At 42.7% G+C, this 27,806-nt stretch overlaps 1 protein-coding gene across 10 annotated transcripts in view; it reads right to left on the reverse strand.

Annotated features, from left to right (window-relative positions):
• TTC12 (tetratricopeptide repeat domain 12) overlaps positions 1 to 27,030 on the reverse strand; it is a 50,214-nt gene extending 23,184 nt beyond the window's left edge. For 3 of the 10 annotated variants that reach the window (XM_068555825.1, XM_068555828.1, XM_068555823.1), the window contains exons 1-10: positions 26,997 to 27,030; positions 25,331 to 25,403; positions 19,308 to 19,471; positions 17,987 to 18,008; positions 17,263 to 17,340; positions 16,311 to 16,432; positions 11,957 to 12,016; positions 7,594 to 7,665; positions 1,752 to 1,812; positions 1,134 to 1,322 (exon numbers count right to left, since the gene is read on the reverse strand). In XM_068555825.1, coding sequence (XP_068411926.1) covers positions 1,134 to 1,322; positions 1,752 to 1,812; positions 7,594 to 7,665; positions 11,957 to 12,016; positions 16,311 to 16,432; positions 17,263 to 17,340; positions 17,987 to 18,008; positions 19,308 to 19,471; positions 25,331 to 25,388 — 826 coding nt within the window. In that variant the 5' untranslated portion in view covers positions 25,389 to 25,403; positions 26,997 to 27,030. Of the gene's footprint in view, positions 1 to 1,133; positions 1,323 to 1,751; positions 1,813 to 7,593; positions 7,666 to 11,956; positions 12,017 to 12,131; positions 12,271 to 16,310; positions 16,433 to 17,262; positions 17,341 to 17,986; positions 18,009 to 19,307; positions 19,472 to 25,330; positions 25,404 to 26,996 lie in introns of those variants that run through there. The other 7 variants (XM_068555824.1, XM_068555829.1, XM_068555826.1 and 4 more) reach the window with 7 other exon arrangements.
• Positions 27,031 to 27,806: the final 776 nt, after the last annotated feature.

Consider the following 27,806-nt stretch of genomic DNA (forward strand, 5'->3'; position numbering starts at 1 on the left):
CTGGCTGATGTCTAGCTGTCACAGAGCCAGATGATAATAGAAACCCAATATGGAATGTCTAGATCACCAAATCCACAGTTTGGGCAGAAACAAATACCTCCGATTCTGAAACCTAAGGCTGTCATCAGCCACTTGGCGCCACCGTGAGAGGGACGCCCTGTTCAGAGAAGGAGAGCTGAGCCCGGGGCGTCCCACGAGTGATCTGACAACTCATCATTCTGTAATCTTTAGAGAGTCTCCAGGAGCCGCTTAACCTCCTAGAAGAACTGGCATATCCATCTGTTCTTAATAAATGTTTATTTCAAAGCTGTTTCCAGGCTCTAGAGAGGAACCTATAATCTCCAAGAAACAACTGCAGGGGTGTTTGAGCACCCTCCACTGTACACTAAAGGAAATCAGACTCCGTCCATTTGTACAAACATCATTCTGTCACTGAGTAACAACACCGGTTTCAGCCCTGGGATCAGTAATTACAGAAACTCCTAAAACAGAGCGCTGTGGCTCTCATTAGCAGGAGGACAGCAGCTGATGTTTGCTCTGAAACTATTTCCACATCCTAAGCAGCCATTAAGTGTAACTGGGATGAACGTTACAGTTTACCCTACAAAATTCTGTCTTCCATTCCTCTACGGTTGGGGGGAAATTTGTGGGGCTGGTACAGGGTGTTGGGGATGTATATGGGGTCTGTGTGGGGTATGCAAAGGGTGTGTGGGTATGTGCAGCACGTGGGGAACACCCATGAGGGGTGAATGTGTGTGGTGTGCTTGTACGTGATATAAGCATATATGGTATATTTGTCCCACATGCGTGGTGTGTGTGTATGTGTGTGTGTGTGTGTGTGTATGTCTTGTGAGTATATATGCAGTGCATGCCGTCTGTGTGTTTTGTGTCATATTGTGTGTGTGGTGTTTACAGCATGTGTGTCATGTGTCAGCATGCTCAGAGGAGAGGTTGGAGCTGGGATGGGTTATGTTTCTTAAGCATCCCCTCTAGCACCTACATTATAGTAGACCTTCAATCAATATTGGTGGAAGGAAGGGAGGAACGGATTCTTTGCCTCGTGAGGACAGATCTCTAAACTCTGTCCCTTTATACTGACGATATTCATGAGATCACACACATCGCCAGCTTACAATCCTTCATCATGTCAGTCAGGATTTCAATCCCCCCTGCATAGAACGAGGGGATCTGATCAGGCTTGGAAAGAATCTCCAGAAGATTCTTGGTCGTCACGGCTGTGTTCGTTCCTGAATCCAGTGCTTCCTGGGCTTCCTTCTCTTGAAGGTCTGCTTTCTCCCGAAGATCTACCTGATTCAGGTAATCTAGCAAAACAAGAAGGAAAACACAACAAAACCCTAACAATCAACATGTCCACACATGGAGCAACCGTTTTTGAGGATGGGAGGCTGAAAGACAGAAAGCATTAAAATAATTCAGACTCATCTTCAGCAAGGAAAATTTTAGGAGGCGTGTATAGTTTCTACCAGGAATCTTAAAACATCTTGGGAATTATTCAAGGACAACATTGTTCCTTGTCTAGAAGGCTTGGAGGGAGGATGGTGGAGAAAAGGAGGAAGGCCCAGAACAGAGGAAGAGGAGCAAGGCAGGGCTGTTAATGAGAGGATTTGATTGTGCAGGGCTGGGCATGGCTGTGCTTGCGGCCAAGTGCAGAGAAGGCATGGAGGGCACCCCAGGGCCGGAGCACAGAGGGGAGGTGCAACTTGAACAAGGACGTCAGCAGGAAGTCTCACCTTTCACCTGTGTCTGCAGCTGCGAGTTTATTTCTAAGATCTTCTGATAACACTCTCTAGACTGGAAGAAAGAAACAAGGCCTTGAAGAGTGGTTAGGGGGGAACGGTGATTACAAGAAATGCACAGGGTATCATTATCTCCTCCCAGTCTCCCCCGCTACCCGCGTCGGAGGCGGGCATGGGGAACACAGCATGCATTTGACATTTTGTTTAGGCTTCTTTGGTTCTGTGGGGCAACAGGTATTATTTCAAATTTTATTTTAAAAAATAGTGTTGTTGGGGCTTCCCTAGTGGTGCAGTGGTTGAGAATCTGCCTGCCAATGCAGGGGACATGGGTTCGAGCCCTGGTCTGGGAAGATCCCACATGCCACGGAGCGACTGGGCCCGTGAGCCACAATTGCTGAGCCTGCGTGTCTGGAGCCTGTGCTCCGCAACAAGAGAGGCCACGATACTGAGAGGCCCGCGCACCGCGATGAAGAGTGGCCCCCGCTCGCCACAACTAGAGAAAGCCCTTGCACAGAAACGAAGACCCAACACAGCCATAAATAAATAAATAATTTAAAAAAAAAAAATAGTGTTGTCAGATACAGCCTGTGATGGAAAATATCCAGTCCTAAATTCTCGTGGCTCAGGTCTGGCTGGGATAGGAATAATCATAAGGTAAATGCAACATTCAGATATGATATTTGCACTGAGAAAGAACAGGAGGATACCTGTCAGATATGCTCACAGGGAATAAAGAAATAAATGAAGCTAGAAACACTGTTGACAGAGACTTGGGAACAGGAAGCGAGAACTGCCTATTTAAACATACAGGCTGCAAAGAGCTGGTAAGGGGTCTGTTCACTGGCCATGGAAGAGTCAACTAGAACACTTGAGAGCGAGAGGCTCACAGACGACACTGTTAGATAGAAAGTTTCTGGAAAAGAAAGATTCTTGTTAATGGGGCATGATGATGGGTTTAGGGCAGTACAGTCCTCAGGGCTATCAATGTGACCAGTCACTGAAAGAAAAAGCTCAGAAAAAAAAACCCAAAGACAGATGAATGGATAAAGAAGATGTGGCACATACATACAATGGAATATTACTCAGCCATAAAAAGGAACGAAATTGAGTTATTTGTAGTGAGGTGGATGGACCTAGAGTCTGTCATACAGAGTGAAGTAAGTCAGAAAGAGAAAAACAAATACTGTATGCTAACACATATATATGGAATCTAAAAAAAGGTCATGAAGAACCTAGGGGCAGGATGGAAATAAAGATGCAGACCTACTAGAGAATGGACTTGAGATAACGGGGAGGGGGAAGGGTAAACTGGGACAAAGTGAGAGAGTGGCATGTACATATATACACTACCAAATGTAAAACCAATAGCTAGTGGGAAGCAGCTGCATAGCACAGGGAGATCAGCTCAGTGCTTTGTGGCCACCTAGAGGGGTGGGATGGGGAGGCTGGGAGGGAGGGAGATGCAAGAGGGAAGAGATATCGGGATATATGTATATGTATAGCTGATTCACTTTGTTATAAAGCAGAAACTAACACACCATTGTAAAGCAACTGTACTCCAATAAAGATGTTAAAAAAAAAGCAGAAAACAAAAAACAAAGAAACGTTCTAAGATATCTTAAAAGCTCAAGGCTCATCTAGAAGATTAGGATTAAGAAATGAACTGAAGAAAAAGCATCCCATTAAAACAGAGAATAGTGTTGCAGGATATCAAACATGGTAACTGTAATAGACTGAATGTTTGCGTCCCCCCAAAATTCAGATGTTGAAAGCTAACCCCCAATGTGATGTATCTGGAGGTGGGGCCTTTGGGAGGTGATGAAGTCATGAGGGTAGAGCCCTCATGAGTTGATTAGTGCCCTATTAAAGAGACCCCAGAGACCTCCCTCACCACTGCTGGCTGTCTATGAACTAGGAAGCAGGACCTCAGCAGACACTGAATTTGCCGGCATCTTGATCTTGGATTTCCTAGCCTCCAGAACTGGGAGAAATAAACCTTTGTTGTATAAACCACCCGATCTATGGTATTATGTTATAGCAGCCCAAAAGGTCTAAGACAGTAACCCTGTATCCAACTTCTTTTTAACCCTAGCTCTAATCTATCAGCAATTCTTGTTGGCTTCACTGTCAGTATACAAGCAGAACCCCAGCACTTCTCACCACCTTCATCATCACCAACCTGGTCCAAGCCATCATCATCCCTCACTTGGATAATTTGCTGCAATAGCCTTCTGACTGGTTCTCTCTTCTTCTCTTACATGTCAAGATATATTCTCAATACAGCAGAGTGATCCTTTAAAACATGAGTCAGATCATTTCTCTCCTTTACTCAAAACCCTCTGATGGCTCCCAGCTCACTCAAAATAAAAGCCAAGGTCCTCCCAAAAACCTGTAGGGCCCTAGGGGATCAGTCCCCCACATATCCCCACCACCACCTGCTCACCTCATCTCCTCTCACTCCCCTCCTTGCTTGCCCCATTCTAGCTATCCCTCTATCTGGACCACTCCTCCACTGTATAATATATCCACATGGCTTGCTCACTTCATTCCTTCCCTTCCTCCAGAGAAGCCCTCCCTGACCACTCTCTGTAAAACCAATGTCACCTTCACCACTTCCTGATTTAGTTTTCTCAGTAACACTTATTGCTACCTAACATATTACACATCTACTTATTTGGTTTCTACCTTGGGACAAGTCGCCCCTACCACAAGAATGTGAGTTCCCTTAAGTCAAGGATTTTGTCTTGTTTGCTACTGTATTCCTGTTGCCTAGGACAGTGCTTAGAACATAGAGAGCATGCATTAAATATGTGCTGAGTGAATTAATTAACTGAATGAATGAATAAGTAAATGGAACTTGGTGGAGGGGGGGAGATTAATATTTTCCTTTTTACTTCTCTATTATTTGACCTTATTAAAATAAGTCTGTATTACTTTTAGAATTAAAATCCAACAAAGAATAATTTTTAAAAATGTACAATGGGGGCAATTTCTTTTTAAAAATAATATATCTTGTAAATGGAAAGATATCTCATGTTCATGGGCCGGAAGCCTTAATATTGTTAAGATGGCAATAATCCCCAGGTTGATCTACAGATTCAATGCAATCTCCATCGAAATTCCATCTGGCTGAGTAACATTGCATTGTATAAATATAACACATCTTCTTTATCCATTCATCTGTCAGTGGACATTTAGGTTGCTTCCATGTCTTGGCTATGGTAAATAGTGCTGCAATGAACATTGGGGTGCATGTATATTTTTGAATTAGAGTTTTCTCTGGATATATACCCAGGAGTGGGATTGCTGGATTATATGGTAGCTCTATTTTTAGTTTTTTTAAGGAGCCTCCATACTGTTGTCCAATTTACATCCAACAGTGTAGGACGGTTCCTTTCTTCTCCACACCCTCTCCAGCACTTATTATTTATATTACTCAGCCCTAAAAAAGAATGAAATAATTCCATTTGCAGCAACATGGATGGACCTAGAGATTATCATACTAAGTGAAGCAAGCCAGACAGAGAAAGACAAATATCATATGATATTGCTTATATGTAAAATCTTTAAAAAAATGATACAAATGAACTTATATACAAAACAGAAATAGATCCAAAGACACAGAAAACAAACGTATGGTTACCAAAGGGGAAAGGGGGAAGAGGGATACATTAGGAGTTTGGGATTAACATATACTCACTACTATGTATAAAATGGATAACCAACAAGGACCTACTGTATAGTACGGGGAACTACTCAATATTTTGTAACAACCTATAAGGGAAAAGAATCTGAAAAAATAGGTATATATATATGTATAACTGAATCACTTAGCTGTACACCTGAAATTAACACAACATTGTAAATCGACTATACTTCAATTAAAAAAAATTCCATCTGGCTTCTCTGCAGAAATTGACAAAGCAGATCCTGAAATCTGTATGGTAATTCCAGTAACCCAGAACAGCTAAAACAATCTTGAAAGAGCAGAACAAAGTTAGAAGACTCACACTTCCCAATTTCAAAATTTACTACAAAACTGTAAGAATCAAGACAATGTGGCATAGGTATAAGAGTAGACATAAACAAATGGAATAAAATTGAGGGTCCAGAAATAAACCTATGCGTTTATGAACAATTGATCTTTGACAAGGGTGCCAAAATCATTCAACGGGAGACAACACAGTCTTCTCAACAAATGGTGCTGGGTCAACTGGATATCCACATGCAAAAGAATGAAGCTGGATCCCTTCCTCACACTGTATACAAAAATTAACTCAAAGTGGATCAGAGATCTAAATGAAAGAGCTAAAGCCATAAAACTCTTATATCTTGGATTAGGCAATGGTTTCTTAGATTTGATATCAAAAGCATAAGCGACCAAAGAAAAAAATAGGTAATTTAGACTTCATCAAAATTAAAAATTTTTGTGCTATGATGTGAAAAGACAACACAGAGAATGGGAGAAAATATTTTCAAATCATTTATTTGATAAAGGACTTGTATCTAGAATTTATATTGAATATTATATTACTATATATAATATTTATATTACTTTATATTGAATATTTATGTAAATATTCAATTTATATTATATTGAATATATTTATACTCAATATAAAAAGACAAATAACCTAATGAACAAATGGACAAAGGATCTGAAGAGACATTTCTCCAAAGAAGACACACAAATGGCCAATAAGCACATGAAAAGATGCTCAACATTATTAGCCATCAGAGAAATGCAAGTCAAAATTATGAAATACCACTTTATACTCATCAGGATGGGTATAATAGAAAAGAAAAATAAATAACCAGTATTGTTCACAATGTGGAGAAATTGGAACCATACACTACTGGCAGGAATGTCAAATGGAGCAGCCACTTTGGAAAACAAGATGGCAGTTCTTCCAAAGGTTAAACATAGAGTTATCACGACTCAGCAGTTCCACTCCTAGGTGTATAGCCCAGTGGACTGTAAACATGTGTCCACACAAAAACTTGTACGTGGATGTTCATAATAACCAAAAGTGGAAACAACTTGAATTCATCAACTGACAAGTGGATAAATAAAATGTGGTATATCCATACAACAGAATATTGTTCAGCAATAAAAAAAAAATGAAGTACTGTACATATCACAACATGGATGAAACTTGCAAACACTATGCTAAGTGAATGAAGCCAGTCACTAAAGACCACATATTGTATAATTCTATTTATATGAATGGTATAGAATAGGTGAATGTATAGAGACAGAAGTAGATCAGTAGTTGTCTAGGGTTGGGGGGGGTGGAGGGGAGGGGAGTGACTGCTAACGGGTATAGGTGTTTTTGAGGAAGTGACAAAAATGTTCTAAAGTTGATTGTGGTGATGGTTGTGCAACTCTGTGAATACACTAAAAACCACGGAATTGTATACTTTCCATAGAGGAATTGTTTGATACGTGAACTATATCTCAATAAAGCTGCTATTAACAATATACAATATCTTAGTGTGTATATCTATCTGCATGGTTACTTTCAGGTGATGAGATTACAAGTGAATTTTGTTTTTTCATCTTTTTGCTTATGTCTTTTCTCTCCAGAGATGCTCCTCCCAGGACTGAATGGACACTGGTAGAAGATACTGCAGAAGAGATTCCTACAGTAGGTGGGGCTGTTATCAGATGACACTCAACATCCTTCCCAGCTCTAAGATCTTAAGATTTACCCTGGAAAATACTACGAAGTGGATTAATATCTCATCAACTTGGAGGAATGTGGTTCTCCTCTGAGACAATCTGATGCACTGCTCCGAGATCAAACATGCCACTTAAGGTTCTTCTAGCACTTACCACACTGTAGTTCTTTAGGGCCAGGTGGGCTTTTCCCATGTGGAAATATGCTTTTGTGCATTTTTCATCACACTGCATAAAAGAGAATCACTGATCAGATGTTCCGGAAGATTTGAAGTCATCAGCTCCTCCCCCAACTGCCCAGCTAATAGGGTTAGGGCAGTGCTTTGATTCTCAGGACAGCCACCAGAGTTGACAATTAAGACTTTTCTGTGCATCTGTAACCAAACTAATTGATGCCTGCAAGGAGCCTGGATGCACAAGTAAGCTCTCTATTAAATTAATTCATGATACTTGCCAGTTTTCATTTCCATTTAATGAGACAACCAGGAAACAAACCAGAAACCCTTAGTTTAGAAGAGCTCTTGACCTTGGCTGAACATTAGAATCACCCAGGGTTCTTGTAAAAATCCTGATGGCCCAGCTGAAACTCACACCAATTAAATTATACTAGTGGGTAGGACCGAGGCATCAATAATTTTTTAAACTCTCCAGGTGATACAAATGTGCAACCAAGTTTGAGAACCACTGGTTTATTAAAAGGTAGGAAAATTTACTCCGGGTAAACAGCTGAGGTTACTATTATATATTTAAGTGCCTTCCTTGAAATAAACCACAACATATATACTAAGAACTTGCGTTCCTATCACTTACGATTAGGAGGGATGCCCCCTTCAAAATTTATGAAACTTATGGCTGAAACGATACCGCTTGCACGGGGGGCCCTGCCCCTGCCTGCTTCTAATTATTATAACTCCAGAGGGAATGATGTGGTACAAAGACATAAACTATAATTTAAAGCATCCAGTTAATTCACTGAATCCCTTTTATGTGCCAGGCATTGTGCCTGGTTGGATGCCATCAGGGGTGTAGATGTAAAGAGGTTAAGGGTCCAAGCTCAGGCGTCTAGAAAGTCCTGGGTGAAGCCCTGTCTGCCTCTCACCAGAAGTGGCACGCTGGCCAGGCCACCCAGCTTTTCTGAGGCTCATTTTCCTCATCTGCAAAGTGGAGATCATAATAGTGTCTCTCTTGGGCTATTGTGAGGAGGGAACGTGTGTAAAACACTGTGGTACCAGGTAATAGAGGATTAGCTGCTGTTGTTGCAGTTACAGCAAAAGCACTCCATTTCAGGGCAAAAAGGAAAATTTAAAGAAAAGCTAAAGAATAATAGAAGGGGTAACAATAATTGTTATATTTGGAGAGGCCTTTATAGATGCATTTTCATGAATATCGTTTCCTGATTCGTTGCTAAGTGAATGACAGTAATAATATTAGTGCATTATTGTTCAGTCCTGACCATATGGTTCATATGAATTATCTCATGTAAACCTTATAACAACTCTATGAAGTAGAGATAATTATTAACCCCATTTCACATATGAGGAAACTAGGGGTTGGAGAGGTTCAAGGTCACATAGATACTAAGTGGAAGAGCTGGGATTAAAATCTAGCCATTTGCTCCAGGACCCAAAGGCTTAAAAATTACACCAGATCTCCTTCAGAAAAGTGCTATAGCAGTTGAGTAGAAGGAAATCCACTCCAAAGACATATAGTCTAACAAAGACATACTGTGTTTCAGAGGATGCAAAGACAATCACACGGAAACCTGCGGGGTGGGGGGCAGCTGAAATACAGATGTGAGAGCCATTGGCAAGAGTGACAGTGGAACCCACCAGAGGAGACGAGAGCTTGGAGGGAGAAACTGTAGGAGGAAGAAAGGCAGGGAGCTGTGGAGGGAACCCTGGAGAACTCACAGAGGATGGAACTGAGGAAGCGGGAAGGGAACCGTCAAAGGGAACGGAAACTCCGGCACCGCAGCTCACAGAAGCCACCTGTTCACAGCACCTTCACCGGCAGGGCGTCAGGGTTGCAACAGGGGAAAAGGAGCCCCAGATCGCGTCCACGTCCCACTGTGCCATCGCGAGGGGTGCATCGTGACCACACTTCCTCAGACACTAACACAAAGGGCCACTAATGGATTTTCTCACTAATAGGCCCTTTCTCCTTTGATGAGGTATCAACCCTCACCAGGATTCTCTCAGTTGAACCCCAGGTCCCCTCAAAAGGAATCCTGCCTTCAGAGGAAGATGCAGTTTATTGTGCAGGAAGAGTTCTGCCAAGAAAGAAATGATTCTGATCCTAATTAAAACCAGCTTCGCTGCCTTATCTTCCCTGACCAGGAACATCAGTCTTGAAATGTCATCACATGGGCTTGTCTCTGCCAATTCACAAGTGTCAAAAATATTAAACTGGCATGAAAGTACTAATACTACGAATAATGGAGTGCTGCTGACATTCACTGCCGATATTTAAAAAGAGTGAAACTTTTTAATTCACAGCTTCCACGTACAGCCAATGATTGTTAGTTTTTAGAATTCCTTATACATTTTTTTCCCATCCCTCCAAGTGTTTACCCAATCGTCTTCAATGGGAGCCTCGCTGGGCATTTAACAAGGCTGGCTGCTGGGGGTCAGCATTTTTTAATGTCACTGTGCTGGGCCTGCTTTGCCTCAGTTTCACTATTAATAACATGGTGCTTCAGTGAACATTTGGGAATGGGCCAGTGTGTCGTCCTGAAACAGCACGAGGCTGTGACTACCTCTTCGGTCCTTTTCAGATCAGAAAAGATGCTCCTGGAAGCCCCACAAGGAGATCTTGTTTCTGCCACAGAAGGAATGAAAGCCACACCCAGGGAGGATGGGGTTTCCTGGATTCTGTGGAGAAGCTGTTTATAGTCAACAGTTCAGGGCACCAGCGTACAGTTAGGCCAATGTTAGCTATGTGATCCCACACAGTTTACTTAGTTCATCTCTGAGGCTCTGTTTCCTTGTCAGAAAGATGAGGATAACTGTGGTATTGACCAGAACAGAAAAGAAGGCTGTGAGGCTCCAATGAGACAGCTCACGGCCAGCGTGCAGCAAACGGCAGTTTTTGCTGTTATTGTTGAAACACCAGAGGAAAACGCCCTTGCCTCTTTCTTCTCTTACAGATGATAGTAGAAAAAAGTCATGATCATATAAGGTGACAAAGCAGGCTAATGGATCTCCACTGGAGCTGTGAAGAACCTAATGGCACCAGTTTGGGGCAGTTCTCATCACTTAAAGACCGTCACGATGCAATGGGACAAGGTGTCCCCCACACCGTATCTTCTAGGGGGTAAAGAAAGCAGGCACTCCAGATATCCATTTGGTGGATGCTCGTGTTTTGTAAACCATTGTTAGTAAAGGTGAGTTTCGAATTCACCTGTTTTCTTGCTTACCCTTTCAATAAAAAGTAAGGAAGTAGGTGTGGCCAATATGCTGCTGTTGAGATGTGCTCTTGTCTGGGGGCCACGTTCATTAAGCTGGGGTAGGCAGTGCTGCACCAGGGGAATCTATGCCATAGGATAAACCTGGCACGTTCTCCCGGCGCTTCAGTTTTACTTGATTATAAATTATTTAAAATAACATGGCTATATTAAGACAAATAGATACATTTTATGGCATGCAATGCAAAATTTGCAAGGATTTTTAAGATAAAACACGTGTCTAAAAAGAAATTTCATGCTCTCTGCTTCTAGACCCTCCAGGGGCTCGTGTTTGTTCTGTTAGCACTTCAGCAAGGAAGGCTGAGAAGCGCTGGTTTTGGTTATTTAGTTAAGCCCCTGTGACAGAGTAACTTGGGGGAATGTGGATTAAGGGTTATTTAAATATTTAGTCATCTGAAATAATGTTCCTATGAAGTGATCATGACATTTCTCTTTTAAAACCCTTCTAATATTTCTACCAACGGTCCTTCCTTCTCTCCACCTTTGATTATCTATTCTGTCAGGTTTCAGAGGAAATACCATGCACAGTATTAGGCTATCAGCCTGAGGCCTGACTAGTATCCAAGCTGAACGACAGGAATTCTTTCTTCTGATTATTCCTCTACAAAGAGGGGGTGCTATGATACATTTCCAAATTATCAGAGCCGGAGAGGAAAAGCACGAACTGATGAGGAAGAATGGCAACACCGTGGAAACAAGCCCCCGAGGTCAGCTCTGGAAAGAGAAGGAGGCGTTTCCACTACCACGTGGACCAAAGCACCTGATAACACAACAGTGAAGGGTGAGCCATTGCGATAAAACCCTGAAAAACCAATACTAACAGCAGCTCCTCCAGAGTACTTCCCACGGGCAAGGCACCGCGTGCATTATCATAACCCTCACGACAATTCTATTCGTTCCCATTTTACAGATGAGGAAACTGAGACTCTGACTGCAGAGCCTACACCCTTTCCTGCCATGATACACCGGCAGCTCCCCTCTATTCCCTTCAGGACTGAGACATCTGGCCCCAGCAAGCCCAGCTCCAGCATGTGGAAGAGGAAACAGTCTTCTTACCTTCAGAGCCCACTCACAATCCACCAGTGCCTTCCGGTAGTCCCCAAGTTTGATATAAGCCTGTAAGGACACAAACAGCTGCTATTCACACACAGCTCTGTAGCCGGCAGTCTTCCATCAACACAGAAAGAGCAGTCGGGCAGGAGAGTGGTGATGAGAAGTAACTCGTCCCTACCTGTACCAGTCAGGGTCCCAGCAGGAAGCAGACGCCACTCACACAGGGTAACCGGGGAGAGTTTAATAAAGGGACTATTTACAGGGTGAGGGCAGGGTGGAGGGAGACCAACAGTGGAAAGCCATCACCGCTGCCAGACCTGAAGAGGCAGAAGGAGAAGCAATGAACAAAACGGGAGAGGGTCTCTTTGTGAACAGCGCTGCTTAACAGGAGCTGAGGCCTTTAGTAGAGCAGAAGCTGGGAGAATAAAGCCGCAGCTCACTTTCCTCCTTCCTTCTCATCTCGTTGGCTGAACCCAAATGGAAGTTAGAAAGCTGGGAAGCCAAGAGGGCAGTCCACAGAGGTCAATCCCCCAGGGCACAGAGCAGGGCAGAGAAGGATCTGGAGGGGCAAACAGAAAATACCCAGCACACTGACCACCCCTACAAAGGAAGAGCTAGCTTCTGGAGTCTACCCTGCTGTGAATGTTCCAGAAGGAAACCAAATGAGAAAGGGAATCAAAAAGACAGATAATAACAAGTGTTGGTGAGAAGGTAGGAAATCAGAACACTCATACACTGCTGGTGGCAAGGTAAAATGGTGCAGCGATTTTGAAAGACAGTCTGACATTTCCTGAAAAGGTAAAACCCAGAGGTACCATATGATCCAGCAATTTCACTCCTGGGTATATAGCCAAGAGGACTATAAACATGTGTTCATGCAAAAAGGTGCACACCAGAGTTCACAGCAGAATTATTTATAAGAGCCAAAAAGCAGAAATGACTCAAATGCCCAGCAATTTTTGAATGGATAGACAAAATGTGGTAGATCGAGGCAATGAAATATTATTTGGCAATAAACAGGAATGAAGTACTGATGCATACTACATACAACGTGGATGGACCTTGAAAACACTGGTAAGTGGAAGAAGCCAGACACATAAGGATAAATATTATATGATGTCACTTATATGAAAAGTCCTGAAAAGGCAGATGTATAGAGACAGAAAGTAGATTAGTGGTGGCCTAGGGCTGGGGTGGGGGAGGGGAGGAGGACTGGGGAGTGACTGCTTAAAGGGTATGGGGTTCTTTGGGGGATAATGAAACTGTTCTAAAGTTGGCTGTGGCAAGGGTTGCACAACCCTGTGAATACGCTAAAAACCACTGAATTGTACATTTTCAATGGGTGATTGTAGGTTATATCAATTGTATCTCAATAAAGCTGTTATGGAAATATGCTTAAGAAAAAGTTCCCCTTCTTTCCTCATGAGTGCAGCCAGAAGGAAGAGATACAGGAAATGAGCTGACATTTAAGGGTCAGACCATCACCAGGAGCCCTCGATTTCAAATGCCTTGGGGCTCTCTTCTGGGATCTCCTAGAATTGGGGAAAATCTTGAAAATCAAGAATTAACTCGGAATTCTGTGATCCATTCAAACTAAACCGAATTAAGAATTTAGTTCATTTATAGTTTCCAAGAGGTGTGATATATAAGCAAATGAAAGTCATTTAACAGCAAGCACCATGGCTACTATACCCTCTGTATTTAATTACTGGACATGAAAGGTGCTTAATAAATTCTTATCAAGTTGCACAAAGTAGACTTTAAGGGCTCTTCTTTTGGAAAGTTCCCTAAGAAGCAGCAATGATCACCCTGTTGGAAGAAAGGAAAACCAGGTACCAGGGTCCCATCAGTCACCGATAACAGACCCAATACTCCATGGAGGTTTGCCCATGATCAAAACTGTACCAGGGCACTGTGACATTCTGAACAATAAATCTGATGAGATATTTACATGGACAGGCCAAATATGAGGTTAGTGTTATAATTCATGAGAAATCTAAGCATTCAACCAAAGTGACGAGTGAGCAGGCAATAGCCAGCTAATGGGATTTTCTGCTTCGCACCAATAGATAGGAAGCTGCTATGCAGTGCTTTCATTAACAGGGCTTCAGTACTAATTGAAGACGACGACTCTTTGAGCCCTCTGTTTATAAAGAACCATCCTTTCCTCCGGGTGTGGGGTTTCATCAGAAAGTCAGAGGATGCAAGGAAGAAACTAACATCCTTCTAGACAACCGTAGTCATAATTTCATGACACTGTTATTCAGGATACAGACTCTGAAAAAGTCTATATGGGCTTCAACAATTTCTCTACACAGCCTTTCACTTTTCTTTCTTTTTCTTTTTCTAAAGCTTGGACCCAACACCCTATAAATTCCCTGTTCTCTTTTGTTTTTCCACATTTTAAAAAGAACGACTTTTCCAAATGGCAATTAAACTCCTGATTTATCTAAATCACGCCAGCAATTTATTGATCATAACATTAGCTCCAGGAGAAAAACACGGCGATGAAAGGGTAGGTTTTCTCTCCAGCAAGCAGCGACTCTCAATTCACAGGGTCCTTATTAAGTGTTTTCTAACACTGCGTGCAAACAGGGAGGCATTTTAAAAATAGTCAACGGTTCAAATGATTCTTAACACCAGGCAGCACATTTTGCATTTGTCTCTGAATAAGCTTTCTCTTTGGGAAAAGTGGGAGGAATTGCCTTCCCAAAGCTTTTCATTGCATTTACTTATTTTTATCCACAGTCATTCTTAATGTGATTCTCCAGAACTAATCAAAGTGCTGCTTAAACTTGAGTACAGTAAAAATGTAACTAATTTAGATGAATCAGGGTATAGACCATTTGAATTAGTATAAGTCTGAATTACATAACATTTTAAAGGCAATTCAATTTTACAGCTTTCAAATAACTTCAGAGTAACAAGACTGAATAAGCATCAGTAGGTAAATGTTCTGGAGACCAAATTTGGTGATAAATAAAAAGGAACTATGATTATTCTATTAATTGTATGCATTTAAATGTTTCTTTTGATGTGTCAACAGAAACGCCATTCCCTTAAATGGACTTATTACGCCTCCACCCAGTGTTATGTAACTTAACAAGGATTTATTGAACATCTGTTGTAAGTAAAGCATTAGGGGGAAAAGTATATGGCAGTTTTTACCTTCAAAAAGTTTATAATCTTGTTAGGGGGATAAGAAGTACATGGCAAAATCAACCTCTGGCCATTTTATTTACTGATTCTCTTCTTTATTACAATTTTTCTCCACAAATGGGGCTAGGTAAATGACACCTCAACTCGAGTCTGATTTATCCAAACTGCTGAACTAACGAGCTTATGTTGTGCTTGGATTTATTTATCATTAAATCACTGTCACTGCCCAGACTTTCTGGACTGCTAACGTCCTGTTTCTTGCACTCTTCCTCAACATACCACAGCAGGACCTTCTTAATCTTGAGTTATAGAAATTGGAGCTGATGAATCTCTCCCTCTTGTAAGTGACATGGTGTCAAGTTCATCTCACCCAGGTCCTGCTAACATATCCTGATCATTGGATAATCATGTCCACGAATCTGCCAATTTTTCAGGCCTGAGCAGCAGAGAGCTCTTCCATACACAAACTCAAGTACTTTTCAAAGATAAGGTCACAGGTGACATTTTTGTTTCAACTGAGAACTATTAATTTTGCCCTTCATTAAGTAGTAGATAATAAACATCTGGGTGATGGTTTTTACCTGGTGTTCCAGGAATCTGAGCTCGTCTGTGATATAAAACGGAGGTACGAGGGATTTCAGAAACTGAAAATTTCTGAGAAATTGGCTCTAGGCCCATTAGCTCTCCAGTATACCCCAGTCACAGAAGCTTAATCAAGGAGGGATTGATACGATGGGTAAGAAATTAACAGGAGAGTAACCCTTAGGAGTGTAGACTGGCATCAAAAAAAGAAGCTGAGCAACTTCAGTGGTGGCAGAATTCCAAGGTCTCATAGACTGTCTCATTCCACTAGCTTTCTTGTCTATACACGAGGGAAAATGCCTGGGTACCATCAGTGATGTGCTGAAGCGGACTTCTACTATGGAGAGAACTGATTACGTGTAGCTGTTCCCAAGTTCTCCTTCAATGATTCCAAGTTGGTAGCTTGAAATTGAACCACAGTGAAAGTATTTACACCACGGAAATTGGTAAATGCTCCATACAAATCAGCCCCCACCCCCAACCAGACCAGAGCCAGCTGTTACACAGTTACGAGCACAACACTGGCGCCATCTGGTCTCATCTTTCTCTGCTTTCACAAGGTTAGTGGCTACTGTTCCCTGAGGAAAGCCCGTGGACACATCCTTGGATCACTCACTTGGGCTCGGTTGGTGTACAGTACTTTCATGTCCTTCAGCTTCTCCAAACCCTCACTGTAGCACAGGATGGCTGTTTCATAATCACCTTTGACAAATGCTTCATTCCCCTTTTCTTTTAGGGCTGTGAGAATAGAAGTTATACAGGTGAGCTCTCCCCACACACTGGAAAATTCTTTCAGACTTCATTGCCCTGATTTTCCAACTCTACTTGGAAGGTCAGAGCTTCCATTCATCCAAAGGGGGCCTGTCACTTACTTCTCTCTGCAGATAATTCCAGGTAGGTTTCTGTTCTCTCAATCTACCCGAAGTCCTCTAAGCAGCTTCTCAGAAAAAGTAAATGTTTCTGCCTCAAGGCTCAGAACACCCCAAACTTGCCACAAAGAGCAAGTCTACACATTCAAACGTCTCATAAAGAGATTCAAACAACTAATTTTCTAGCAAATATGGAATCGTTCAGATCTGCAGCACACATACCACTGAGTGGTATAAAATAAGTGCTGAAAGCATTCTTCTGTCATGTGTATCTTCCTCACCACACACACAACCCTAGTTCTTTCTTTTCCTTTATTTCCCCTCTCCCTTCTCCCAGCTTTGTTTGCTTGTTTCATTTTTCTTTTTCATTTCTTCATCTGTGCCTCAGGCTGGACAGTAGTACCTCACTCCCATCCCTCCCTACTTTCCAAGCATCACTTAGTGCTGCTAAATCCATCCATGTGCTTTAGAAAGGTCTGACTGTGGAGGCTGACTCAGGGCTGTGTCTTGACTCCCTGATTGTTGCTGTGGGAACAGGAAACAGACTAGTTTCTGCCTGGCCAGGTCCCACTGCCTCAGGCCCATCATGAACCCACCCACTGGGAATCTTGATATCCTCAAACATTAGCATAGAGACTTCCTTGCTCTTTCTAGCACAAATCACCCTGGCTCTTGAAAAGTGAAAAGACTGACAATTACCATCTGCTAAGACTTTGTTTTCCCTTCTTCTTTTGGCACGTTCTTTTGCATCCTTCTCCATAGATGCCAAGAAGGCCTCTGACAACAGCGTAATTTCAAATATTAGAAAGAAAAATCCAAATACTATAATCAGTTCTTTAGCTCAAATTCAGAAAAAAGCTACTTTAGAGTTTTAGAGCCACACCTTTCATGCATTCACATGTAGGCACATGTACGCGCGCGCGCGCGCACACACACACACACACACACACACACACACAGATTCGGAGACAACTAAAACGACATTTTCTTAATTTGACATTAAATGGTAATCTGTGTGATGTATTATTATACACGGTGACTATGTCTGTGCTTCAAATTTGAATTATGCCTTTTAAAAGAGTTTTTCTTTGAAGACAGACTTTTTTGTTCCACTTAGCATAATGAGCTTCTGAGCTGAGCAACTGAGAAACTCTCTGGATCCCTTTAAGCAGCTAAGAGTAAATTGGATGAAACAGAATAACTGAATTCAGTTTACAAAAGACTGGCCAGGGGAACATAGGAAAAACCCTCTGAGTACCGTCCCCTCTGACTACTAGTAACAGAACTGAGTCATCAGTAGGTTTTCGTTCATGGGTTGTTTGTAAGAGCCCAGAGGCTATAGTTTAAGGGTCTGGAAGCTACAATCAATAAACACTGATCCTAAAGGAATAATACACATTGGAAAGAGAGATGCTGTCCTTACCTGTGTTTATTTCATCTGTGTTCTGCAGGGCACAGGTTATCATAAAAACAAAGACACAAATTTCAAAAACCACTCCCTCATTTATACATATACAAAGCAAGAAGGCAGATCAATTACAAGTGGGGAGTAGGGTCATTTCCTTTAACCATCGATACTGAAAGGCTCAAAATTCAGGGGGCTTACTGTAAATCAGGAGATCGAGTTATGGGCACAATTATTATGGGGCTACATCTGCAGAAACAAGGGCAAGCAGGTCAAGGGACCGCCGCTGTGGCTGTATGAGTTGGAAATATGAGTTAGTAGAATATATTACCTTAACAGCTTGGAGGTTCCTTAAAAAACTAAAAATAGAACTACCATACGACCCAGCAATCCCACTACCCAGCATATACCCTGAGAAAACCATAATTCAAAAAGAGTCATGTGCCACAATGTTCATTGCAGCTCTATTTACAATAGCCAGGACATGGAAGCAACCTAAGTGTCCATCATCGGATGAATGGATAAAGAAGATGTGGCACATATATACAATGGAATATTACTCAGCCATAAAAAGAAACGAAATGGAGTTATTTGTAGTGAGGTGGATGGAGTTAGAGTCTGTCATACAGAGTGAAGTAAGTCAGAAAGAGAAAAACAAATACAGTATGCTAACACATATATATGGAATCTAAGGGAAAAAAAAAAAAAGGTCATGAAGAACCTAGTGGCAAGACGGGAATAAAGACACAGACCTACTAGAGAATGGAGTTGAGGATATGGGGAGGGGGAAGGGCAAGATGTGACAAAGTGAGAGAATGGCATGGACATATATACACTACCAAACGTAAAATAGATAGCCAGTGGGAAGCAACCGCATAGCAAAGGGAGATCAGCTCTGTGCTTTGTGACCACCTAGAGGGGTGGGATGGGGAGGGTGGGAGGGAGGGAGATGCAAGAGGGAAGAGATATGGGAACATATGTATATGTATAACTGATTCACTTTGTTATAAAGCAGAAACTAACACACCGTTGTAAAGCAATTATACTCCAATAAAGATGTTAAAAAAAAAAAACAGCTTAAAAATGGTCACAAGCTCAGTGGGTAGAGAGGCCAAATTTTCATTAAAACAAACCCAAAGGGCTGTTTAAGGATGACCCAGAAAGATCAAGAAAAGAAATCAGAGTTTATACTTCCTTGCGGAAAATAAATCTAGTGAATCTACAAAACAAAAGGCTATTTCAGCCTCACCAGGCAGTTGAGATTAAACCACTACTTCCCCTGCTTTATGCAGACCTCCTCACTGTCTACTTAGATAACTCCACCATAGGGAAAGGGCACCTTTGTGGGAGCTTGTGGAGGACTGATCATGGTCTTGTTCACGGTGGTCCTGCACTCGTCCTCCTCTTGGTCTTCCTCTGTAAACTGCAGTCTCTTTTCTGTCTCAAGGACAGCTTTGTCTCGTACGACTGGGTCATCAGAATTCATCTCCTGAATTAAATTGGCTACAGGAGAAATCAGAGGTGAATCATTCAAGCAAGGTCTTCAAAAAGAAAGACTCCATTCACTAAAAAGATGGTGTAGAAAATTTCATGGGGAAGGGCTTTTATTTTTCCAGCTTTATTGAGATATAATTGACACATGACATTGTGTAAGTTTAAGGTGTACAACATGGTGATTTGATACACGTATACACTGAGAAATGATTCCCACACCAAGGTTAGTTAACACACCCATATCCTCATATAATTTCATTTTTTGTGTGTGTGGTGAGAACATTTAAGATCTACTCTCTCAGCAACTTTGAAGTGTATAGTACAGTATTGTTAACAATAGTCACCATGCTGTATATTAGATCCCCAGAACCTATTCACCTACTAGAGAATTTGTGTATATGTGTGTATTTAAACATCTTAAATAAATGGTTTTTACAAAGCGTGCATTCTTTTGCAACCTAGTTTTTTCTCCTAATATGCTTTAGAGATTTGTTCTTGATACTAATAGTTGCAGTTGATTTATTTTAATCACTGTATATACCATAGGTAATCCATTCTCTTATTGATGGACACCCAGGTGTTTTTAAATTTTTTGCTAGTGAATAAATGACGAATCGAATATCTGTGTACATATTTCCCCATGCACACATGTGACATATTCCTCAGGTTACGGCTGTATCAAGTTTTATTCCTATAAGCTGTGTACAAGAGTTCCATGCCTCCACATCCTAGTTAATGTTTGTTGTCAAACTTTCAAGTTGTTGCCACTATAATGCATTTATCTCCTTAATGTTTTCATTTGCATTTTCCTGAACATGATTGGGATCGAGCATCTTTTCATTGGTTTGTAGGCCATTTGGATTTCCTTTTCTGTCAACTGCCTGCTCCTATCCTTGGCCGATTTTCTATTGGGTTGTTTGTCTTTTTCTTATTATGGTTTCTTTATATATTCCGGACTGATATGTGTTTGTGAACATCTCCTTGAGTATGGTTTGTCTTTTTATCTGTTTTTATGGAAGCTTTTGTTGAAGAGATTTTTCTATGTGTTAAATGTACCAATATTTCCCGTTATGCTTTATGCCTTTTGTGTATATTAGGTTTACAAATATACTCTTGCATGTCTTCTACATGTTTTAACATTCTGTTTTTCTCATTAGGGTATTTAATCCACCTGGAGCTGACTTTTTTTTTTTCTTTTGCCGCACCGCTTGGCATGCGGGATCTTAATTCCCAGACCAGGGATTGCAACCATGCCCCCTGCAGTGGAAGTGCAGAGTCTTAACCACTGGACCACCAGGGAAGTCCCCTGGAGCTGACTTTGCATAGGGCACGAGCACCATTTGTTGAAGAATCCCTGACTTCCCACCGATGTGTTGTGCCATCCCTGTTACGTGCGTGAACCTGCTCTAGGCTCTTTATTCCATTCTACTGGATGACATCTTTTTCAGCACCAAAACTTCCGTGCATAATTACTTCAGCTTTATAATGAGTCTTGAACATCTGATAGGGAGATCCCACCTTCTTATTTTTCTGCAAAATTTTCTGGATTAATTCTTGGCCCTTTGCTCTTCTGTGTGAACTCTGGAATCAGCTTGTTGAATTCTAAACAAAACATTTTTGGGATTTTGATCTAAATTGTGTTGAATGTAGAGAATAATTTGAGAAGAACAGATTTCCTTACCAAATGTGTCTTCCCATCCATGATAAAGTATATCTCCACTTATTTAGATATTTTATGTCTTCTAATTAAAATTTTTATTCACTAAACTCTGAACTTTATTATAATTTCATTAATCTCTCCGTAATATCCTTTTTCCATTCCAGGATACCATCTAGGATATCACATTACATTTAATCATGTCTCCTTATAATTCTCTGGGCTATGACAATTTCTCAGACCTTCCTTGTTTTCCTTGACAGTTTTGAGAACTACTGGTCAGGTATTTTTTGTAGAATAGTTTTCAGTTTAGGTTTACCTGATGTTATTGTCACAGTTAGACTGAGGTTATCAAGATTTTGGGAGGAAGACCATAGCACATATTAAGGGTACATGTTATCAGTATGATTTATCATGATGTTAACTTTGACCACCTAAGGTAGAGTTCGCCAGCTTTTTCCATCTTAAAGTTACTTTTTCCCCTCTTTTCCTGTACTGTACTCTTTGGAAGCAAGTCAGTAAATGTTATCTCACTTTCAGCGGTGAAGAGTTATGCTCTACCTTCTAGAGGCGGGAATATCTACATAAATTGTTTGAAATTCTTCTGTATGGGAGATTTGCCTTACATATTTATTTACTTGTTTATTATTCATCGTTTATTTATATCCATATAGACTCATGGATATTTATTTTATACTTTGGGCTATAATCCAATACTGTGTTTGCTTTCTTGCTCAAATTGTTCTAGTTTTGAACACTGGGAGCTCTTTCAATTAAATTTTATAACCTTCCCCATAAAGGTCTTGCATATATTTTGATGGATTTATTTTGGTATTGTAAATGAAGTGCTGCTGGTATATAGGAAGTATATAAGAATGCAACTGAATTTTATACATTAACCTTGTATCCAAAAACCTTGCTCGACTTCCTTCTTTACTTTAATAATTTATTTATAGATTTTTTTTGAATTTTTCTCTTTAGACTCTCTGCCCAAGCCCTCTTCTCTTTTTCTACACCTTTCCCAGGAATTCCTGTTCCCTCCTATGGCTCCAAATACCATGCAGATGCCAGTGTCTCCTAAGCTGACCTCCCTAGCTACCCTCTCTCTTAGGCTCAGACTCACAAAGCCAACTGCCTTCTGAACATCTTCACTAGGATGCCTTACTCATCTGCCTACCCTCTTTCTCCCCAGACTGTTCCTCCTTCAAATGCCCCTATCTCAGCAGATGGTCCAACCATCCACTTGTCATTCAATCAAGACTCTCAGGCTCATCCTTAAGCCTTTGTTCTCCCTCCACCTTCACAGCCATCAACACTAAAGCCTGTCAAGTAAGCTCTGAATTATCTCTCCAATCTGTCAACTTGTGTCCATTCCAGCCACAGTCTCTTCTCCCGGGAGCACTGTAACAGCCTCCTAGCTGGCTCTCAGCACCTGTTTGCTTCTCCCCTCCAGTCTACCACTGCCAGAGTGACTTTTCTAAGGTGTAAATCTGACCATGTTTCTGCTCCAAGTAAACCCTCCAAAGGATTCCCATTGCTCTCAGGATAAACACAAATTCCTTACTGTGGCTTCCAAGGTCGTTCCTGATCTGGCCTTTCTGGACTCAGATGGGACCCTTCTCTCCTTGATCTATTCTCTCCAGCTATACTGAGCTTTTTAATCTTTCAGTTTCTCAAAAGTACCACACTTGCTCTTAACTTCCATCTTTCCTACGTACTTTCTCCCCATTTAGAATACTCCCCTGCCCTCTCCCCAGTGGCCATCTCCTACTCAGACTTCAGACTTGTGCTTAAATCTCATCCTTTAGGGAAGCCTTTATTTGTGGGCTGAATTGTGCCCCTCTGCCCCAATTCATATGTTGGAGCCCTAATCCCCTCAGTGTGACTGTATTTGGAGATAGGGCTTTTAAAGAGGTCCTGAAGGATAAATGAGGTCATAAGGGTGGGGCCCTAAACCAATTGGATTGATGTCCGTATAAGAGGAGGAAGAGATACCAGGGATGTGCACACACAGAGAAAAGACCATGTGAGGACACAGTAAGAAGGGGGTTGTCTGCAAGCCAGGGAGAGAGGGCTCAGGAGAAACTAAACCTAACACCTTGATCTTGGACTTCTGATCTCCAGAACTGTGACAAAAATTAATTTCTGTTGCCTAAGCCCCCCCGTCTGTGATATTTTGTTACAGCAGCCCATCAGACAACTCCCTAATCTGAGTTAGAGTCTCTTGCATTTTACCAATCTTTCTTTGTAGCATACATCACCCTTGAAATTACTTGTTTAATATCTGTTTTCCCCACCGGATTGTAGGTACCATGAAGCAAAGTAATTCTTATTCATTGTTACTGTACTCTCCAGGGTCTAGCAATGCTCAGTACACAGCAAGAGCCCAAGAAATGAATGTATAGAATCTATACACATGTGGCTATATAAATTTAAATTACTTAAACGAAATAGAGAAATTCACTTCTTTAGTAGCACTAGCCACATTTCAAACCCTCGATAGCCACTTGTGGTCACTGGTTACCACAGTGGACAGTGCAGATTATAGAACATTTCTATCATCACAGAAAGTTCTATCGGACGGCACTGATACAAATGATATGGAAATGAACGAATGAATGTTAGCCAGGTAAAGAAAGACCGGGAGGCAGAGGGAAGGACAAAGGCAGCAAGCAGAGGACAAACGGTCAGGGGGTGTGTGGGGAACCGGAAGCAGTCTGTAGCTCAAGTGTGAGGTAGGGGGAGGCGAGAGGTAAGGCCAAGGTCACGGGAGGACTTAGGTCCTGATGAGAGCGTGAAATTTATTGGGACTTCGGGGAGAATGCAAGCAGAGAAGTGGCTGGGTCAGATTTGCATTTTAGATACATTACCCTGTGGGGAGTGTAAGCCTGGAGGCGGGAAAAACAATCAGGGGGTTGTTGACATCGTCTGGATAAGAGAACCAGAACAAAGGGAGGTTGGAGAGGTTGGAGCTGGAGGGAGAAGGCAAACCTGAGGGCTGATTAAATTAAGGGCTGAGAGGTGAGAGGAGGCCAATGTGACTTGTAAATCTGGGGACAGCAGTGCCACCAAGTGAGACTAGAACGAATGGGAGGGTAGGAGAAGCAGGTTTTATTTGGCAGTGGTGGGGACAGAGAAAGAGACGATCAACTAAACTTTGGACACATTAAGTTCATGGTGCTTGAGGGATACAATGGGTATGACAGTTGGCATAGACACTGAGGCTCAAAAAAAGTGGCTGGTAGCAATTGAGATGTGGGGTCATCACAAGGGTGGTAGCTAAAACCACATGCTTGGGCTAGATCACCTGAAGAGAAAGGTGAGCAGTGGGCCAGGCCAGAACAACATTTGGGGGATGGGCCGAGGAGAAGAGGCCCATGACAAACCCAAAGAACACCCTAAGCATGTACCATCTATGAAGTTGCCTGAACTATTTTTAAAACCATTTTATTCTTTGGACCCATACAGCCTGTGAGAAGCAGCAACTTCAATATATTTCTATTTGATATGTAAGGTTTGTTTCACTGTTGGCTTTCTTGTCTCTATCCTCAAACAAGCTCCCTGAAGTCTGAGCAGGGACTGAGTGCTCTGGAATCTCCTGTATGTGATCTGTGTGGTCACAGTATGTCCTTTGAGATCCCACCTGTCTAAGCTGAGGAAGGGTCTTCCTGCCTAGAGGAGGAGAGACAGGAGTATGACAACCAGAAGCCATCTATGTAATGTGATGGACCCAGGAGCCATCTATGTAATGTGATGGACCCTGAGGGAAAGCCTTTTGACTTTGCCTCTGCAGCTCAAAACCAGAAACGGCTCTCCCCTAAAACAAGAGGGATTTCAGACTGATCAGTGGGGCTCCTGAGTGATCTTCTCCAAGGGAAGAATAGGCTCATTGGTGATGGGGAAATAGAAGCTCCTTTTGACCTGATTCTACACAGAAGGGGAGAAAATACAAGGAAGAGCTGTCAGCCTGAATTCAATCAGAATGTTAGCAGCTTCTCTGATACCAATTAACAGCCAAAAAATATTACCCCCAGGCTCCAATATTACTTGCTTCTCAATACCCCTTCTGTTTAACCTCAAGAACGTTTTTTTCCTTAAGAGTCGTAAACCTGTCAGGCAACCCAGGAACTAACTTAGAGTAATCATCTCTCTTTAATCACTCCACCTCCCTAAAGTAAAATTTAATTTGTATATGATTTACTGGTACTTACTGATTTCGTCTACATTTTTAAGAAATTTCTGCAAGTCTTCCTCTTGATAGTCAGCCATTGTGAACCAGAATCCCTGAGGGAGGCAGCATAAATGATGAAAATTAATAAAAATAAATCTCTAAACAGAATTTGTCAGGCTGATTAGCCTTCTAAAACTAAGAGCCAGGTAATTATTTTTAAGATGGATTTGTGTTTAGAAAAGTCATGAATAACAAGCAGGGTGATCTACTTCACTCTGACTGCTGTTAAGGCCAAGGGACCCTCATTACGTGTGGCGATATTTCTGGAAAGCTGCCAGCCTCCCTCCAATGGGGAAAGTGCTCTGCGAAATGTCCCTACAAAGCCAACATCAGCTGCTGTGATTCAGGGACCTGGCTTGAAGGCGGCCAGGTGGAGAGCAGTTGACAGGCCACCAGAGATGGAGGAGGACACTCTAACGCTTGACTTTGATCATGACAGGCTGGCCCAGCCAGAAGCTTTGGACCTGGCTGTGTGACAGGTAACCAAAAATGGGACAATTTGCATCTAAATGTCCAAACTATTTAAAATGTAAGCCTCTGGCTTATTTCTGAGGAGTGAAGAGAAGCTACAAATTGCATGGAGGGGTTAGAACTTGACAGCCCTGCATGCCAGCCTCTCTTCTCCTCTCCAGGTACTTTAGTTGGATCATCTCTCAGTTGTTTTTGAGTGAAAGGCCTCACGCTATAGCCAGTGGTTCTCAAAGGTCCACCCACAGACCATAAGAATCATCCAAAAACTGGTTCAGCCTTAGCCCAGAGCCCCTCAGTTAGTAAGCCTGAGAGAGTACCCAGGAATGTAGTTTTAAACACTCTCCAGGTGATTCTGATTTACAGCAAGGTTTAATAACAGTGTAGCCAAATAAGGCACCTTTAACTGGAAATTTGAAATCTGCCAGGAACAAGCCGTGAGTTATTTGATCTGAGACTCCACCAGTTATAAGCTGTGCTACCTCAGCTAAAGTCACAACCTCTCTGACCCTCAGAGGCCTCATTCATTCTCTGGAAACTATAATACAAACAGAGGGCTATCTGGGGATTAATTTAAAGCACCAAGTAGGCAATGAGTGGTTACTGCAAGACATCCTTATCTATAAAACAGGGCTGGGGACCTCTGGCTTAACTAAATGATCGCTAGGTTTCTTTCCAGCTCTTAACAATTCAGGCTCCCGTGGAACTGAGGCCTAGTCAAGTCAGTTGACTTGCCCAAGGTTAGGAGAGGCAGAAGGCAGGCTCAGAACTCCCGCGGGCAGGCGCCAAGCCCTCTGCGCCCAGGCCAGGGTCTAAGGGCGCGCCATGCCTGGGCAGCGAACCCACGACGGGACGAGAAGGCCAGGGCACGGTGATGTCCAGGGCGTCCGACGGTATCCACTTCACTGCGAAGGAGCCTGCGCCCCGCCTGGAGCCAGGAGATCGGCTCACCCCAAATGCCCCTCCCCAGCCGGCGCAGAGGGGCGGGGCCGGCGGCACCGTTGCCCGGCAACCGCTCCAGAGCGTCCACCGGCCCAGTGCCCGCCGTGGAGGTCCCGGCGGCCCTCAGCTGATACCGTCCCATCCGCCGGGGTCCAAACCATCGTCCTCTGCTTGGCTCTGACGGCCAGATTAGGACCAGGACCAGGGCAGACCCCGGGCCACCCCGTTGCACTGACCTGACTCGCCCAGAGCTGGACAGGAAATGGCGGCTGTGGGCGGGTGGTGACCGACCTAGGCTGAGGCGGGGCGGCGCCAAAGGGCCAGGGGCGGACGTGGCCCCGTGGTCTGACGCGCCCTGCGTTTTAGTTCCGGAGCGGGCAGCCAAGTTCAAGGCCGAGCTGGGGCGTGGGAAGCCCGCTGGGGACCGGGGAAGCTGGGGGGAGCAAAAGAAGCCCGAGTGACCTGCGCTGATCCCTAAATCAGCGCCAGGTTGTGGCTTCTTTGTTTTCTGGGGTGGCAGGGTGTGTCACTTGCATTAGCTTAATATCCCTGGCCCCAAAGAGGGAAGGTCTGCAGCGTACTTGGGAGAGGCAGGCTTGGGTGTGAATCCGATTTTACTTATTAGTATACGCGAGACCTTCAGAGAGGAGAGTTATGTGATCTCTCTGATCTTCAGAGTTCTCCTTTAAATAAAAAATGGGGCTTCCCTGGTGGCGCAGTGGTTGAGAATCTGCCTGCTAATGCAGGGGACACGGGTTCGAGCCCTGGTCTGGGAAGATTCCCACATGCCGCGGAGCAACTAGGCCCGTGAGCCACAACTACTGAGCCTGCGCGTCTGGAGCCTGTGCTCTACAACGAGAGAGGCCGCGATAGTGAGAGGCCTGCGCACCGCGATGAAGAGTGGCCCCCGCTTGCCGCAACTAGAGAAAGCCCTCGCACAGAAACGAAGACCCAACACAGCCAAAAATAAATAAATAAATTTATATTTTTTTTAAAAAGTACAAAAAATTTTTTTTAAAAAAAATGGAGAAATGGCACTTTCTCCT

This window comes from Eschrichtius robustus, chromosome 11, assembly GCF_028021215.1.
Source record: "Eschrichtius robustus isolate mEscRob2 chromosome 11, mEscRob2.pri, whole genome shotgun sequence".
Lineage (NCBI taxonomy): Eukaryota > Metazoa > Chordata > Mammalia > Artiodactyla > Eschrichtiidae > Eschrichtius > Eschrichtius robustus.